Source organism: Ovis aries, chromosome 22 (genome assembly GCF_016772045.2).
Source record: "Ovis aries strain OAR_USU_Benz2616 breed Rambouillet chromosome 22, ARS-UI_Ramb_v3.0, whole genome shotgun sequence".
Taxonomy (NCBI): Eukaryota; Metazoa; Chordata; class Mammalia; order Artiodactyla; family Bovidae; genus Ovis; species Ovis aries.
The window spans coordinates 22,760,428-22,777,634 of record NC_056075.1 but is presented as its reverse complement, the minus strand read 5'-3'; the positions used below and the strand labels follow the sequence as shown (position 1 = coordinate 22,777,634).

At 46.0% G+C, this 17,207-nt stretch overlaps 1 protein-coding gene across 20 annotated transcripts in view; it reads right to left on the bottom strand.

The window, feature by feature from the left end:
- GBF1 (golgi brefeldin A resistant guanine nucleotide exchange factor 1) overlaps positions 1–17,207 on the bottom strand; it is a 124,700-nt gene that overhangs the window by 5,979 nt on the left and 101,514 nt on the right. For 7 of the 20 annotated variants that reach the window (XM_012102849.4, XM_027960345.2, XM_027960346.2 and 4 more), the window contains 25 exons: positions 15,446–15,593; positions 14,895–15,118; positions 14,189–14,357; positions 13,548–13,759; positions 13,101–13,199; positions 12,326–12,520; positions 11,925–12,114; positions 11,160–11,300; positions 10,752–10,840; positions 9,601–9,803; positions 9,016–9,139; positions 8,603–8,728; positions 8,251–8,333; positions 7,387–7,623; positions 7,014–7,107; positions 6,471–6,647; positions 6,076–6,140; positions 5,867–5,990; positions 5,603–5,674; positions 5,364–5,458; positions 4,977–5,130; positions 1,478–1,703; positions 806–966; positions 428–674; positions 100–305 (listed from right to left, as the gene is read on the bottom strand). In XM_012102849.4, the coding sequence (XP_011958239.1) occupies positions 100–305; positions 428–674; positions 806–966; positions 1,478–1,703; positions 4,977–5,130; positions 5,364–5,458; positions 5,603–5,674; positions 5,867–5,990; positions 6,076–6,140; positions 6,471–6,647; positions 7,014–7,107; positions 7,387–7,623; positions 8,251–8,333; positions 8,603–8,728; positions 9,016–9,139; positions 9,601–9,803; positions 10,752–10,840; positions 11,160–11,300; positions 11,925–12,114; positions 12,326–12,520; positions 13,101–13,199; positions 13,548–13,759; positions 14,189–14,357; positions 14,895–15,118; positions 15,446–15,593 (3,861 nt within the window). The remainder of the gene's footprint in view (positions 1–99; positions 306–427; positions 675–805; positions 967–1,477; positions 1,704–4,976; positions 5,131–5,363; positions 5,459–5,602; positions 5,675–5,866; positions 5,991–6,075; positions 6,141–6,470; positions 6,648–7,013; positions 7,108–7,386; positions 7,624–8,250; positions 8,334–8,602; positions 8,729–9,015; positions 9,140–9,600; positions 9,804–10,751; positions 10,841–11,159; positions 11,301–11,924; positions 12,115–12,325; positions 12,521–13,100; positions 13,200–13,547; positions 13,760–14,188; positions 14,358–14,894; positions 15,119–15,445; positions 15,594–17,207) is intronic. The other 13 variants (XM_060405162.1, XM_012102850.4, XM_060405153.1 and 10 more) reach the window with 3 other exon arrangements.

Here is a 17,207-nt window from a genome sequence, read left to right as displayed (position 1 = left end):
AATAGGCCCTTCCTCTTAGCCCTGGCTGTCCCTGGCCCCACCAAGACTCCCGACGTCAGGTACAGGGAAAGGAGAGGAAGTAAAGGGTGCCATACTTACGTCCTGACTGACCTGTAAAGACACCGTATGGTAGCTGGCTGGCACACCTTCATCCTCATCGTCGTCACTATGCCCGCCCCTAGGGGCATGTTGGCTGGAGGTTCGAGGCCGCCGAAGCATTGAGCCTTCCTTGGATTTTTTCTTGAAGCGGTTTCCTTTGTTGTCATATTTGTGACTCTTGCCACGTTTCTCCTGGGACTTGCACCCTAAGCAGGGCCAGACCCAGGTCACATTTCATATCTATGGGCATGGGTGGCCTGCCTTTCCCCTACTTTGCCCCGTAATTCACATGGCTACTCCCCAACTGCCCCTTCATCAGGTGACCCACCGCCATTTAGACTGGCCTCCACAAAGATGCGGAGAGTCTTGACACAGAGCTCGAAGTTGTCAGGTGTGATGTGGGCAGCGTCACGCACGATGAAGGACAGTGACTCCACACACTTGAGCAGGGACTTGGTATCATGTGGCCCAAGGTCCAGCCCCACTGTTAGGCTGTACTGATTGACCAGGGGTGAAGGACCTGGCCGGCTGGGCCCAGGCCCTGGCTTGGAATTATCGATGTCATCTTTCCCCACCTGTTGAGTACAGAAGAGCTGAGAATCCAGGCTTGACCCTGATCGTCCCCTAGATGCCCTCTCAAGGACCAGGAATCTTTTCCACAGGCCAAGGGGGGGGAGATTCACCCGCTGCCCATATGCTCACTCACCACTAACCAGCCGCTGTTGACCACATCAGCATCTGTGGCTGATCGATGAATCTTGCCAGGTCTGCCATGGTCAGTGTAGACCTCTGAGTCGGAAGTGTACCCTCGGTCCAGGCTCATATCATTTTGATGGTAGGATGGGAGTTCACTATCTGACTGGGCCCCTGAAACAGCAGGGAAAGGGGCAGAGTCAGGGTGGCAATGGGGATGTTGGGATGAGGGATAATTTCAGTTATCAGAAGAAAAGTGCTGGAGCCTGGCCTCTCTTTTCTCTGGGTCTAGATTAGTTTCAGCTCTGTCACCAGAGGGCTGAAGGGTGGCCTAGAGAGCTGCTCTCTTGACCAAATGGGGCAGCAGGCTAATTTGGGCTCTGGGTGGCATCTAGTAGCAGCTGTTGGGGAGGGAGATGGCAGTGAGGACAGTTTCTGGGGAAACAGTCCTCAGGACAGTAGGAAGCCTGGCTCATAGCCTTTTCCATTGCCTGCTTGCCTTTATGCTATTAGTCTGTGAGTACTGGTGAGAGGCCAGTGGGCACAGAAAGCCCTGGAAGCAGATGGCAGAACCAAGGGTATTTAATCTGATGAACACAACCACCTGTGTTTTTTTTTGCTGTCTCAGCCACAGGGGCCATGATTGGTTATCTGCCACTGTGGATCTCCCTGGGAAAGGGCTTACCAGCATCAGGTGCGTCGGCCCTGGCTGTGGCCTGTAGGGCAGCTGGAGGCTTTACACCTGAGCCAATGCACTCCAGCAGTGTGAAGAGGGTGGCCCAGTCATCGCCTGAGTGGATATTGGCTGCGTTGGTCTTAAGGAGTTCATGGAGCCCATAGGCTACCTGGTGACTGACTCGGGACAACACGCTGGGCTTCATTAGTAACAAAATGCGCAGGGAGAGCAGTACCTGGGGAGCAAGAGTAGGGAGCAGGAAGTAGAAAGTGGGCACACAGTATCCTGTCTAGCCTCTTTCCCCAGCAGTCTCCTTAGGCCAGTGAGGATGCTTCAACTAAGACCCAACTTAGGGTACTCTGTGGACAGATGGCCAGGGGCTAGGGATGGGGGCAAGAAAGAGGCAAGTTATAAAAGGGCAACACAAGGGATCCTGTGGTGGTGGAACTATTCAGCATCTTCCCTAGTGGTGGAAACACAAATCTACACAAGTGATTAAATTGTGTAGAACGTAATACACATATGAGTACAACCAAAACTGGGGAAATCTGGTAAGATTAGTAAACTATATCAATGTCAGTATCCTGGTTAGGATACTATACTATCGTTTTGCATAAAGCTACCACTGGGGTAAAATGGGGAATGTATACAGACAGCCCCCAACTTATGATGATCTGACATAGGTTTTTTTGGACTTTACAGTGGTACAAAAGCAATACACATTCAGTAGAAACCATACTTAAGAGTTAATTTTTTCCAGGGCTACTCATGTGCATGCAGTACAATACTCTCTTGCAATGCTGGGCAGTGTCAGGGTGCCACCGCTCCCAGTCAGAAATGCCATCATCAAGGTGAACAACTGATGCACTTACAACCATTCTGTTTGCCATTTTCAGTACAGTATCTAATAAATTACCTGATATCCAACACTTTATTATAAAAAGACTGCATATGAATCTATAGTTATCAATATAACTCTATTGATATATAGTTATATAGATATATATATAACTTTTAACTCAATATTAAAAGTTTAAGTTTTAAAAAACTGAAAAAAAGAAAAGACCAGTAACATTATGCAAAACTATAGTATAATATCCTAATCAGTAACATTATGCAAAACTATAGTATAACATCCTAACTAGGATACTGACCATGATAGAATTCTCTAATCTTATTCAGATTTCCCCAGTTTTACTTATATGTATATTAAGTTCTACACAATTTAATTAAGTGGAGGTTTGTGTTTCCACCACTAGCCAAGATGCTGAATAGTTTCAACACCATAGGATTCCTCGTGTTCTTTTATAACCACACTTGCCTCTTTCTTGGGCTTCCCTGATAGCTCAGTTGGTAAAGAATCCGCCTGCAAATCCAGGAGACCCCAGTTCAATTTCTTGGTTGGGAAGATCCCCCAGAGAAGGGCTAGGTTACCCACTCCAGTATTACTGGGCTTCCCTTGTGGCTCAGCTGGTAAAGAATCCATTTGCAATGTGGGAGACCTGGGTTCGATCCCTGGGCTGGGAAGATCCCCTGGAGAAGGGAAAGGCTACCCACTTCAGTATTCTGGCCTGGAGAATTCCATGAACTCTTTCTTGCCCTGATCCCTAGCCCCTGGCCATTTGTCCACAACTTCTAAAACTCTGTCAATCAAAAATGTCATATAAATGGAATTATACAGTATATAACCTTTTGGGATTGGCTTTTTTCATTTAGCATAATTCCCTGGAGAACCATCCAAGGAATTGTGTATCAATAATTTGTTGCTTTTAGTTGCTGAATAGTATTCCATGGTATGCATATACTACACTTTATGTTGAAAACCATCTGGGCTGATTGTAGTTTTGGCTACTACAAATAAAGCTTCTGTGAACATTCATGCACAGGTTTTTATAAAAGTTAGCTTTCATTTCTCTAGGATAAGCACCCAAGAGCACAACTGCGGGACTGTGTTAAAACTGCATGTTTAGTCTGATAAGAAATGACTCTATTGTTTTACATTTCCACCAGCAATTTATGAGTGACCCACATCCTTGTCTGCATTTGGTATTATCACTATTTTTCACTTTAGCCATTCTGATAGGTGTGCAGTGGTATTTCACTGTGGTTTTGTGTTTCCCTGTTGGCTAATGATTTGAACATCACTTAATCATTTTCATGTACTTATCTGCCATCTGTGTATCTTTTTCATATATTTCACTCATTTTCTAATTTTTTTTTTTTTACTGTTATGTTTTGTGTTATTTTACATTTTAGATATTAGTCTTTTTTCAGGTATTTGATTTGAAAACAAACACTCCTTGTCTTTATATCCTTTCCACATTGGGCTCTGATAGAGTAGAATTTTTCATATTGATGAGTCTAATTTATCAGTTTTTCCTTTTATGGATTGTATTTTTGGTGTCAAGTCTAAGAACTCTTGGCCTAGCTCCCAAAGATATCCTCGGGTATTTCTTTCTAAAGGTTTCAGAGTTTTACATTTTGCATTTAAATCTATAATTCATTTTGAGTTAACTTTTCTATAAGGTATGAGGCTTAGGTCTAGGTTCACCCCCTACCATGGATTTCAATTGCTCCAGCAATTAAAAAGGCTATCTTTTCTATACTGAATTGTTTTTGCACCTTTGTCAAAAAATTAGTTAGGTTTCTTTGTGTGGGTCTGTTTTTGGCTTGTTACATTGATCCATGTGTCTGTCCCTCCAAAAATACCACAGTGTTGATTACTGTAGCTGTATAGTAAGCATTAATATCACATGGAGTGACCATTCCCACCTTTTTTCTCAAAATGTCTTTTGGCTATTCTAGGGCCTGTGCTTTTCCATGTAAATCTTAGAATAAGCTTGTTTATGTCTACAAAAAAACCTTGCTGGGATTTTCATAGGAGTTGCATTAAACAGATCAATTAACGGAGAAATGATGTCCTTACTACACTGAATCTTTCAATCTATGCATATACTATGTCTCATTTATATGGGTCTTCTTTAATATCTTTCATCAGCATTTTGTAATTTTCAGCATACAGAGTGTATACATGTTTTGTTAGGTCTATAGCTAAGTATTTGATTTCATTTGGAAAACTTGAAATGGTTTCATTTTCTATATGATCATCGTTAGTACTAAAAAATGTGATTAATTTTTGTGTATTGATCTTATATCCCCTGATCTTGCAGAATTCACTTATTATTTATATGCTGGTTGTCTTTTTATAAATTGGGCAAAGGTCCTAAGCATGAGAACTAGGAAATCAGGTACAGGGTTGGGACTGCCACAAGGCAGTAGCCTTGTCCAACCCTACTGAGCACAGATGCTGAGTATCAGGCTTCATGCCTGAGGCCATTCCAGACTCACTTCCAATGCTACCTGTTAAGACTCCCCCAGCTCTGTGTAGATCACTGGGCTCATGCTGTAGGGTATTAAATGAGCTCTCTGTTTCAGGCCATATCGATAACTAATACTGTGGTTCTACCCCTTATATACGTTCCTACCCTCCCAGCTGCACTCTGCTTACCTGGCCACTGATCTCTTCTCTCCGGAGTAACCGAATGGCTAGGCGCAGCAGCCCCACCACTGCCCGCTCCACAAGGAAGCAGAAGTCCTGGGCCTGGACACATAGATGGTATAGATGGTCTCGAACAGTCTGCCACACACAGCCAACACGGTCCCTGAGAAATATAAGGGATGAGGACAGTCTCAGATGAAGAGGCCGGTAGACAATAAGCCTTCTTTTCTGATTGAAGCTAGGCCCTTCAAGGCAGGTCTAATGAGCAAGCTTCTCCTCCACTGCCTGCAGCTTCCTGTGCTTCTTGTCCCTAGAGTCCACCCTGCAAGATGACTCCAGGCTTCCATCCCTTTGGCACAAGTCCAGTATGAGGCCTGCCTAAAGACTGCCTGCTACCTGTTCTCTAGCACAATCCTCAGCAGCATTTCCAGGCAGAAAGCAGCATCCTCTTCATCATAGGTCTCTTCATCTGGTGTCACTGAGACCAGAGCCTGGAGGAGAATAATTGCAGGAAAGAAGGCATGGAGAAGAAGCCAGTCACTGGCCCAGCCCTGACAGTGACTGAGGCATATGTCCCTGTCTCCCCTCCCAGACCCAGCCAGCCCTTTCATCCCTCTTTCCTCTCCACTCTGTACCTTCATGAGCTCCTGCAGTGACTCCAGCTGGAGGAATTTGCTTTCTGTGATCATCTTTTCTGGGTCACATTGCTAGAGGGGCACAAGGGTTAATGATAAGGACTAGAGGGAAGAGAATGTTCCCAAGAAGCTAGGAAGAGAGGGCAGAAGGAGTCAGCTCTGGTCACAAACTCTAGTGATCCTAGTCTTCAGTTCATACAGCTGTGTCTTATCTCGTACAGAAGTATCTAGGCTTGTTCACCAGGGGTGAGCAGGGTCAGTTACCTTGATACAGTCCAAAGCCATTCTCTTGGCCTCTTGGTTTTCAGTGGATGGGCCCCGCACACTAGACTGCTCAGTACCACTTAGTGTCAGCCAGCTCACAAAACTCAGCACTGTTGACTCTCCCCTGGAGAAAGAGGGTACAAGCTCTAGTGAGCTCTAGAGTTCTAATGCCCCCTCCCCAAAGTCTCTAGCCTCTGATTTGCCCTCACCGGTTCGATGGTGTCTCTTCCCGCTGTAGACAGATCTTGCCATTGGGATCCACAAAGTCTTCTACCTAGAAAATCAGGTCAAGAATAATTTCTTCCCACATGCCTTTTGCATTTCCTATTCCTCTGAGTAAAGTTTTCTGGCTTTCTTCCTGTTGCCCTCTGCCCTCCACAACTGACAGGGTCCCCTCCAATTGGTGACTGGTAATGACTTCTACCAGCCTTCCTTCACAGCTATCCCCTGACTGAAGATCTGTGGTCTTACATTTGAGGCGTTCCTGGTAAGTTTCAGCATGCATCAGGCCCAGTGCTATTCTCAACCATTTCTAAAAACAGATAGTACATAATCTTGGACCTCTTGCCTTGTTATTATCGATTAGTCTCCTACCAAGAATTACCTCTACCATAGCCTTGGGTAGCAGTTGGGCTCGGAAGAGTTGCAGCATGGCCTCCATGATATTCTTCCAGCCCTCTCGTAGGATGTCACCATGACGGTGGGCCAAATGGAACACCGTCTTGGCTGCAATGTGGGCTTTAGGGTTGCTTCCAAACACAGTGGGCAGGTTCTCAATAGACTGGAAAAGAAAATGAGAAGAGGCTTAGAGCCTGGCAAATGAATTGAAAGGAGATTCTCTTTGGCCTGTACCTATGTTCCTAAGGGTCCTTCTCCTATTTCTGCTTCAATCCCCTGTAATGTTGGTGAGAAGGGCTAACCTGGCTAAGGCCTTCTCCACTATTGTGTCTCCTCTCTCATCCCCATTATATGAGGTAATGCTAATCTCATCGTAGGGATGTCAGACAGAAATGGCCTAAGCTCTTCTGTAGTCTGGCTGAGTGAGAGTATGCTGAAGGCAATCAGCTCCACAGATAAGGGTAGATCTATGGCCAAGGGAGAGGTCTTCCTTTGTAATGCCAAGCACACAGTTCCTGTCGATGCTCACCTCACTGCTGAGAGCTGTGAATTTGCATAGAGAGATGATGAGATTGTCAAACACATCACTGAGGCCATAGTGGGCGGAGATCATGGCGCACTTCCTGTAATGTCACATATCAGATACAGTCACTGAAAGGCCAGGCAGCCTTTCAAAGTCCTCAAGGAGGCTTGCTTGGGATTCTTCCCTAATCAGTCTCAGGAAGAAACCTTTTACTCTTGAGTCTGTTTAATACTGAGCTTTCCCAAGCTTCAGTCTCCCTCCAGAAACTCAGGAGGAACCCCATTCTAAGGACAATAAGAGTAGGAGTCAGAGAGGCATTGGGGCAATCATGTTAACTCAAAGAGGTGGAAGATTAAGACCAAAGTCAAATCCTGGCTACCTGAAGCCTGAGATGGCTTTTTGGATGATTGTCTCCTCGAGGCTTTTGTCAAAAACATAAGAGAGAGCAGCAATAGTGGGGCCCCAGGTCATGGTGAAGAGGTCAAGATCATAGCTGCCAGCAGGCACACGTAGGAATATGCCCTCTGGGGTGGCACCTCGATGAAGCAGCACATTCCACATGTAATTCTCCCGGACCAAGCCTGTCTGCTCCTCAGGCATCACAATTTCCTCATTCCTGTTAGGAGGTAACAAAAGGAGTAGGTGCACTGCTCTGAACTGACTGAGCACAATCTAGGACAAGGGGCTTTGCCCATAACTGGCACTTCCACCAATGAGAGGTCATCAAAACTGCAGCTTAGTGGTCTGCTTCCCTGCCCACCAGTGGCACCAGGGAGAAAGAAAGGAAGCATCCCATAAATCTCCAAGCCCTGTCTCTAAGTGGGCCTTTAGTTCCACAGTAAGATCTCATATTCTTTCCGGGTATGAGAGAACAGTAAAAATCTAAGTGTCCCAAACCTCACTCTCTAGCACTCATTTTGGGTTCTCTACTACCCCCATCCTAACGCATCTTGTGAGCTAGACAGAAAAATCTAGCTGCTGTGGATTCAGAAAACAGGGCAATGATGCCCCCTCCACTCAGCAGGGGCAGTTTGAATCCTGGCTCAGGGTTCTTCAGTTATAGCACTGTTCAGCTTCTTTAAGAAATAAATGAGCTGGGGGAGACAGGGCTGCCCAGCTAAAGTACGAAGCTAAATCCAGGGCATGTGAGTCACTGCAGACTGATGTGATGCCAACATTTGGAAAAGGAAGCAGTGTGCTTCTCCTTAGCAGAGATGTTACACCATTCTCTACACATACTCACTTGATGGCATGGTACATGTCCTCCAGGATGTCTTGCTCAAAGTCCTTGCCTCCATTCACACCTTTTAGATTTTTGCGAAACTCCTAGAGACAGGGCAATAAGATTTACCCTACCATGTGTCAATGCTGAAGCCCCACTCAAGGAACTCCTGGGTCTGTGGTAAATAGGACTTAGGAAACAGTAAGTAAGAGAATCCACTTCCCTATCCCAGTTCCTCTCCTATACTAGCCAGCCCTCCCTGGCTCCCTTGGACAGAACCGTGTCCACTGTGCCCACTGGAAATCCCACATCCTTCCTGCTACCTCCAAAACTGTGCTGGAACTGCTCTGCCACGGCTGGGATTCAATCTTACCTCTAGGGTCATGGGCGCATTCTGTTTGCGAACATTGTGGTTGTGCTGGTCAGTGTTAAGCATGATGACAGCATAGGCCAGGGCAAAGCAGGCATCGCTATTGGCAAATGGGGAGCCATTACAATTCTGAAAAAGCAAAGACCCCGCCTATGTCAATGCTCTTCTCTGGCCAATCAAACCCTCACTGCCAACCTACTGGTCAATGCTGAGACAGAGGGAAGGTACCAGCCAGAAAATGACCTATCTCTTGCCAACTCCTTGATGGAAGTTGGCATCCCCTCTATAGGAAAGCTCATTGATGTTGTTCTTAGCCTTCTTAGGAGACAGAAACTGGGTCTTTCAGTTGAAGCCACAGAAACCCTTAGTCAAATTAATTTGGGATGCTGGACTCAGCCCCTGCCACTCAAACTCACCCTCCAATGTTCTGTGAATGCCTCTAGCAACCTCTGGATGACCGGTGCTTCCCCGGGCAAGCGGAAGGCTTCCAGGTAGAGCCGGAGAGCTTCATCCAGTCGCAGACCCTGAAAGCTGAAGGTGCTACAGGGAAAGAAAGAAGGATGAAAGACTTAAGATATATAAGTTGCAAATGTTGGGTGATCTATAGGTATAGTCCCCCTAAGCTTCTCCTATTGGAACAGAAGAAGCTGAAGGCTTTGGCGAAGGGGAGGTATATTCTGGACATCTCTAACATTGAATCAGAATTTGACAACCACTAACCTTAGTACTTTTCACATCAGTGTGCTCCTGCCTGGAAATTTCATTCTGGAACCCAGAACCTGCCCTGTGCTCAGGAACCCTGCTCCACCCCTTTGCAATGTTCTCTGTATAAAATGGATTGGCTCCTTCAGCTTTCTTGCTGGAGACTCTTTTAAACTCAACAGATACAAATCTTGGGAAGAGGAAGAGCATGTGACCTGGGTTACCAGCAGGAACTGACTGGTACTATTTTGAACTGTCTGTCCCCCAACTACATCCCACGTTTCTTAGAGTTTCCTCACCTCACAAAGCTCTCCAGCAGGTCAATGCTTTTGCGGTCACTCACAAACTCTCCAATCATTTTCTTGTCCAGTCGAGGGTTCTCTCGCAGCCACTGGGCTACCTCTGTGTTATCCATTGGGATGGTAAGGAGACCTTTCTCCTGCAAAAACTGGATCCCCTTCTTTGGTTTTTGGTTGAACTGCTCTGTGCCAGTGATCAGCAGCTGCAGGAGAAATACAGGAGGTGTCAAAAGTTGCTCTGCCCCTAAACCAGACAAGACCAGGCCTCCATCAGGGTCCACAGCTGGTCACCTAATGGGTTCCTAGGACACAGCTCACTTCAGAACTAAGGCTGAATCATACTGGCCCTTAGCTTTCCCCAATCTCCATTGTTTATGTAGAACTGGCTGAGGAACTCCTTCTTACTCCTTTTCTGAGTGCTAAAAATCCATAGCACTCTCCTCCAACCTGAGAATCAGGGGGAAAAAGTAAAAGAAAGAGACTAGAGAAGGTTATCTTTTCAGTTTTACAGCCATCCCTAGAATCTGTTTACAGACTAGCTGATTCTCATCTTTCTTTACAGATTCCCCTTCTTTCTTTGGTTTCCTATCTCTTAAGGCCCTGGAGATTGAAAGACAAGGCAAACTGTGACGATAACTTTTTGACTGTCTATTCACAGTTCTGCAATCAAGGGCACACATAAACCAAAATCATAGGCTGGCCTTAAGATGAAGAAGGGTTAAATAGGTTTTCTTGGTGTTAAGAAAACCACAAAGCACAGTTATTTGAACTTTACTAAAAGCACCAGAATAAATGTCAATACCCTTTTATTGCCAATGATCACCCCAGAGCTCCAGATGACCAATAACCTTCAGTGACCCACAGGATACCAGTTCCCAGGACTCCTGTCACCACAAGTTAACACTTGACTCTCAGTGAGGGCAGCATTTGCCCAGGAGCACACAATAGGTGGTCCTGATTACATGGCTTAGGAGTAAGGAAAGGGCTTCAAAGGAGACTGGGGGACTGCTGAAGTCCCAACAAGCACAAAAATTAGCTGTAGGAAACTGTTCAGTGAGCTGAAACTCTCGCTTGTTCTCTGAGACAGAACCCCACAGAGAACACCCAGTCAGAGCAGGTAGAGGTTGAGCTCTGGGGATATCTATATGTACCTTCTTTTTGTTTTTAATTTCAATCAACTCTCGTGGATCTGGCAGGAGACAGGAAAATCGAGGTGGTTTCCGGGTAAACTTTTTGTCAGCTAGGAATGGGAGGGAAAGAGGGAAACACCAGTAAGACCTCTTTTACCAGGAAAATGACTTTTAGAAGGATGCTGATATACCCTCTAATGAAAAGAAGGATGCCTCAGAAAGTTTCTTGTGCTCATCAGTCTTTCACATCCCTAGAGGTTCTATTTTCTAGGGTTCCCAGTGTTCTCCTTCCTCTCTCTGGGTATGAAGCCAAGGTGAGCGGCCAAGTTCATTTGGGTACCGCCCTCAGGGGTTTCTGCGACCGTGCCCTGTTCTCCAACAGGTCTTCCAGCTGAGGGGGGCTGAGGAAGATGGACGCTCAGTACACACCCCCAGAGTCACCAGCTTCCTCCAGATCACTGCATCCTGGTTTCCCATGTTCTGCTGGCAGCCGCCCTCCACCTGGCAGATTCAGGCCTGCGATGTCTGGGGCCATGCTTGTAGCCTTCCCATCACTGGCTGCTCTCTCGGCTGGTAAGAGAGAAGAAGCTAAGTGAAGACTGGTGCTGTAGGAAGCCAAGCAGAGCTTCAGGAGAATCGAGTCTCAGGCAAAGGAGATCTGCATGTTCCCACATAGGTCACCAACCCTGACAGGATAAACTCAAGCCCAAATAAGTATTCACTATCACACATTAGTCAAGCATTAGATTCTATAGTTTAATAAAGAGATTAATGAGTCACTTTCCTTGATCTCCTGCACCTCAATCTCAAGGAAAAGTTAGAGAAGAGTAATTGGAGTTGAGGCAGTTACTGGGAGTAGGAGAAGGAAAGTAGGAAAAGTAGGAAAAGCTTCCTTAAAGCCTGGAACTTTAAGGAACATAAGTCCTATATATCCTTTAATCTAAATTCTCTTTTCTCCCCATAAAGAAATAACAATTCAGTAAAAAAGACAAAGTATGGAAGAGGAGAAAGGGAGAAGTCCATGAGTCCTGTTTATGTGCCAGTCTGGTCTATGATTCACATCATCAAATCTTAGAAACACAGAATTAGGAGTACTTCAGAGGAAGTAATGAAAGTGTAGGAGAAAGGATTCAGTGAGTAGAGGAGGGATAAACATAGAATCCTGGGATCCTCAAAGAAAGAAATTCCTCTCACTATTGTTGGCTTCTCGAGTGCCATCTACTGCCTCATAGCCAGGTCTGGCTGCCTCTTTCCTTTCTTGCTGGATAAGGTTGTTGAGGACTTTGGCCTGGCAGTGGGCCTCAGTGCTGTCAATCACTGTCAGTAGGGCATCGAGAGACAGCAGGTGTGTTGTATAGAGCTGACCAGACACAGGGAAGGCATTCTGGAAAGTAAACAGATCCAGTAGACTTGAGGTTAGAATACTTCTCAAAAAAATCCTAAAATTGCCCATAACTTTTACATTGCTTTGAGAAAATGCCCTTCCTTTTGTTTCCCAACTTTCAAGTGTTTCATTCCCTATATGTACTATCCTCACTACCACCAGAGAGATTTCCTTAATTTTCTTTCTAGAGACCAGTAACAATGCTCAGCACCTTGGACAGCAGCTTGGTGAGATCTTCAAAGAGGTTGGAACAGTAGTAGTCACAATCATAGTTGATATAGAGCTCAGTGACAAAGCTGGGGATGTGCCAGAGCTGCACAATAGCCTCCAGTGCCATCTCCTTCATCTCATAAGGCATCTTAGGGTTCTCCACAGTGATGATCTCCATGAGCTTTTTGATGTACATCTGACAATAATCCAGTAATTGCCATTTGGATGGGGAAAGGGTTCAAGATAAGAAGAGGCAAATTAGACAGGAAGCAAATGCTAGCCAGGAAGCATGCATTAAGGGACAATGGTATTCCATACCTAAAGACATTCTCCTCTTTGCCCTTCATGATGGGGCGGGCTGGTTCTCTACCTCATGCCTGATCTAAAACAAGTTGCCTATTGCCCTTTTTGTGCTCTGTGAGCCTGATCTGGTCCTATTCAGGGTTCCTTTTTGCAATTTTCTGGTGAATTCAGCTTGACCTGCCTGCTTGTGTTGCAAAAGAACTACAGGCAAAAGAGTTCTACCCACTCACAGTGAGGTTACTTGCCAATTCTCACACTTGGGTTCTCCCATTTTAAAGCCAGGCAGATTTCTCTGGGCTCCTTTTAATTTGTCCATGAGAGAGGTTAGCCAGTGAACCAAACTATGGAGGCTAAAAGCACTCCCCTCAGATGCTACTAAATTCCACCCCTGCAGCATGACAAAGCTGATCCAAATGAAGGTGCCATACATCTTCCAATTTTTTCCCTTCTTTTTCCAAGTTCAAGAAACTCACCTCTAATTGGAACTTGAGATGCTCCCTCATGCTCTCAAAGAGTAGGAAGCATACCCGGAGGGAAGCAGCATAAAGGTTCAGTCGCTCTACGCTGAGTAGCTGGAGATCACAGTAGGACCGGCCATTAGGTTTCTGAACCTGACTTTGGCTCAACCAAGAGAAAAGCAGGAGAGCAAACTGTGGGAAGTTGCCACCAAGGGAACTCTATATCTGTGCTCTGAGGGAACTCTGTATCCAGCCATTCCTATGTTTCCCCTTGGTTGCCAGCATCCCCGGGGAATTAATGGAGGCCTCTTGACTATGACTAGTGGTCAGTAGGGGAGGTAGGTTCTTTCCTGGGTCCTATACTCTTCACACGAATCAGCCAAACCTCCCTGTGTCCCTGGCCCTTAAGAGACCCTGAAAAAAAGCCAGGGGCTTGGCGCCCCTCTAGAAATCCAGTCTTACCTGGAATAAGTGGCGGCACATCTCATCCTTGATGAGGCCCAAGAGGGTTTGGCACTGGGCTATGGGGGCAGACTCAAGAGCCACTGTGAGCAGATGCAGTCCCATGTGGATCATAACCTCTGAGTTGTGGCGGTCGTGTGGGTTGGTGAGGGAGATGAGAAAGCGGAAGAGCTCACGGATGCAGGGAAGACCATAGGGGACCAAAGCTGTGCCTGGGAAAGGCCAGGAGGGAAGCGGGACTGCTAAGAAACAACTGGCTCAATCACAGGGCTAACCTGCCCTGTATCATACAGAATATTTCAGATAAGTGATTCTCTTCCAGAAAAAAAAAAAAAAAATTTTTTTTCTAGGGCAGTAGGGAGACTAAGTCTCACTCACTGAAGAGAATCAGAATTGATGATCCCATCTTTCTGTTAGAAGTCTCAAGCTTCTATTCTTCCCTTTCACTTCCTACTGTTAACCAAATCCCCTCTCTGTGTAAGCTAGGCAAGGGCTCCATCCAACAGTCCTCTGGCTTGATTCCATTTCCTCACTAGACAATAGCCTAGGACATTGCCAGAAGACACCCTGGATCTAGGGTGGTTTAGGGTCAGACAGCTTAGTGTGTCGGATAGGGGAAGAACCTGTCTGAGAGTACTCACCTTCTTTCTGAGAGGACTGTGTAAAGCGCACGCCCCGGGGATTGACGTAATCCATGTCATGGACAGAGGCGGAGTCAGAGTGGTCAGCAGGGGATGTGCACTCCTCTAACACTTCAGGGATGGATTCCACAGATGTCGATTGGGCCTTTTCCACATGGGCCCCTTCCTGCTATGATCAGTCATGGGGAGGATATAGGAAAAAGGAAGAGGCAAGAGCAACTTGGAACTTATTTCTCTTAAGTCTCTGTCCTCCAAGTATCTCTAGTGGACTGTGGGTACAGGGCCAGCTCAGAGGGCTATGAATCACTGCAAGATGGTTTAGGGAAGGAGTATGACGAAGGACTCAAAAAACATCACCTGAGGCAACACTGACTTATGGTGACTAGAACCCCATACCAACAGAGGACCTCAGGGGCTTGGGCTTTAGATCATTAATATCCAGAAAAAGCCATGACCAGCATCCTCACCTTTGCCAAGTACTGCCTGTATGCACAACTTGAAAATCCCGGGAGCTACCCACCACAGTGAGTCAAGCTGTTTTTTTTTTTTTTTTTCCCCAGGCAGCACAGCTAATTCTAGGAAATAGGGAAGAACCCCTACTGCCCCAACCTTCTTGTGAAGCAAGGCCTGGATAAAGGAGCCAAGGGATCAAGCCAATTCCCACAGCAGAAGACTGCATGGGGATCTTTAGAAATCAAAGCCATACCTGCAGCTCAGGTTGCTCAGGAGCCCCCAGCTCACTGCTGCCAGACTCTGCAACTGTGCTGTACCCTGGAGGGCCAGGTTGCTCCAGGTCAGTGAGGTCTTCTTTGGAGGTGGTCTGGGAGGAGAACTCCAGACCACTGTCAGTAGATGGGCTGACCACTGCTGAAGCAGTTTCTGAACTTGCAGAGGAGATGGGAGTGGGTACATCAATGAAGGGCATGCCACCTGCCAAATAAAGTAAGTAAAGCTTAAAGAAAAGAGACTCTAGGAAACACCTACCCTCCATGGTACCGTTTGTTTGCTTGTTTTTGCCTAGACTGCATACGCTGGTCTCTAAAGTAGTCAGAGTCCCACTGGAAGGAAAACAACCTTAAGTCACTGCAGAATTGCTAAATGGTCACGGTTTGACCTGACCTGGAATTTTTCCTTTTTGCCCTCTGCAGAAGGACCAAAGTGCCTCAGTTAGTTGGTCTTCACTGACACAATTCCTGAGAGAGGTAGGAGCTTTTCTTCTATCTATTCTAACTAGAAGAAGCAGCTCAAGGTACTCACCACTGAGGTTAGAGGATAAGGTGGTTCCACTGGAAGCAGGCTGCTCTGAACCTGGTATGACTTTGGTCACATGGCGTGGGGCCCGGGGAGATCTCTTCTGTTTCTTCCACTTAGATGAATCACTCATGCCTCCTGCTCTCATTTTCAGCTGGAAATATCATACCTCATTAGCACTGATATTCAAATTAAGAATTCTATCCCTAGAAATCTCCCTTCTTTAGTTCTACTGGTCCCTAGAAAATAGCCTATACACCACATCTGTACCAAAGTAACAATCGAGACCATCAGAGCACAGTCCTAGTCCTCTAGCTGGCCTTCTACATTCGCCACTTTAAAGGTCAGCCTGGGAGCCTCCAAGTGCAAGGTGACATTCTGTTTTTAGGCTGGTCATTGCTAAGGTCAATCCTCACACATCACTCTGCTTCCTTGAATCCCAGGTGGCCATCCTGAGCCCTGCAGATGGTGCCCGACCCTTGTGCAAAAAGGGTAAGGGCAGGGGGTCCTTTGCCAGAAGCTGGACATCTACAGGCCCTGGATCCCTGGGCTTTCCTCAACTACCTGCATAGAAGCCTTCGACTCCTAGTTCTTACCCAGCTATGACAGCCTACCTCTTCTCAGCCAAATGCTTAGCTTTCCTATTACTTCATGAACTGGGCCTAGATCCTAACCACATCCCTCACTCTTGACTGTCTACATCAAACAGGTCAAAGGTTAATTCCTTAGAATTATGGAAGGAGTGGTATCCCAGCTGACTTGTGGAGTTAAGGATGAAAGGTCATGTCATGTTGCTGCCCTGGTACTCCCAATTTCAGTATATAAATGAGCCCTCCTATCCTTCTCACTGTTGGTCTTTCCAGAAGCATCTTTATGCTTTCAGATGCTAAGACTACTGGATTTCTTAGACTCTTGCTCTATTCCATTTCCCTCTCTCTTGCTATATTTCTAATCCCTCCTATAGTTCCTTTTTAGTCACAAAGGAAAACCTTTATCACCTGTTGACTACTTTAGGGTATAAATTTTCATGCATTTTTTTCCACTCTAAGTTCATAGCTACTTTGTTTATGCTCATTTCATTTTCTTAATCCTGATGCCTTCTCAGTTATGGTTTGAATCTAATCCCCCTTCAGTTATATCAAACTATTCCTAGACTGATGGACCATTCCTGGGATGGGCAATAGAAATTCTTTTCTAGGAACCATTAGCATGACTCTAAAAGAGAGCAGAAACAATTTTTTCTCCCTGCCTCTTTCTAAAGGCTGAATATACCCATGTTATCCTTGGCCTATTCAATTCCTTCTGCTATCTGAGAGATAGGCCCCCCTTCTTTCCCCAAGCCCTCCAGAATTTGGCTAACCTTTGATGTTTTGCTTAGAAACCACATAATTTTTTCCTCCCTACCCATATCTCCACCCATAAAGGAGAGAGGCCCAACAGCTGAGCCCCACCTCCAGCTCTTAGTAACATAGCAACAGCCTAGCATTGGATTTACACTTTTTGTCCCTGCATCTCCTAAATGCCAGCAGTCATATGCCTAGAACAGAGCTTCAAGTGCTCTGAGTACTGGGGTTTCTGTGGTAAGCAGGAACCAGGATGCTCCCTCCGGGAACCACTGAAGCTCATCTGGATCAAGTCCATGGCAAAAAAAAAAAATTCTGGAGGTAAGAGTCAGTCAAACATACAGATAGGCCAGAAGTCCAAGAGATCAATGAGGGAAAACAGGAACCTCCTGGCTTAAACTGTAAACTGTCACTGAGCTCCAAAA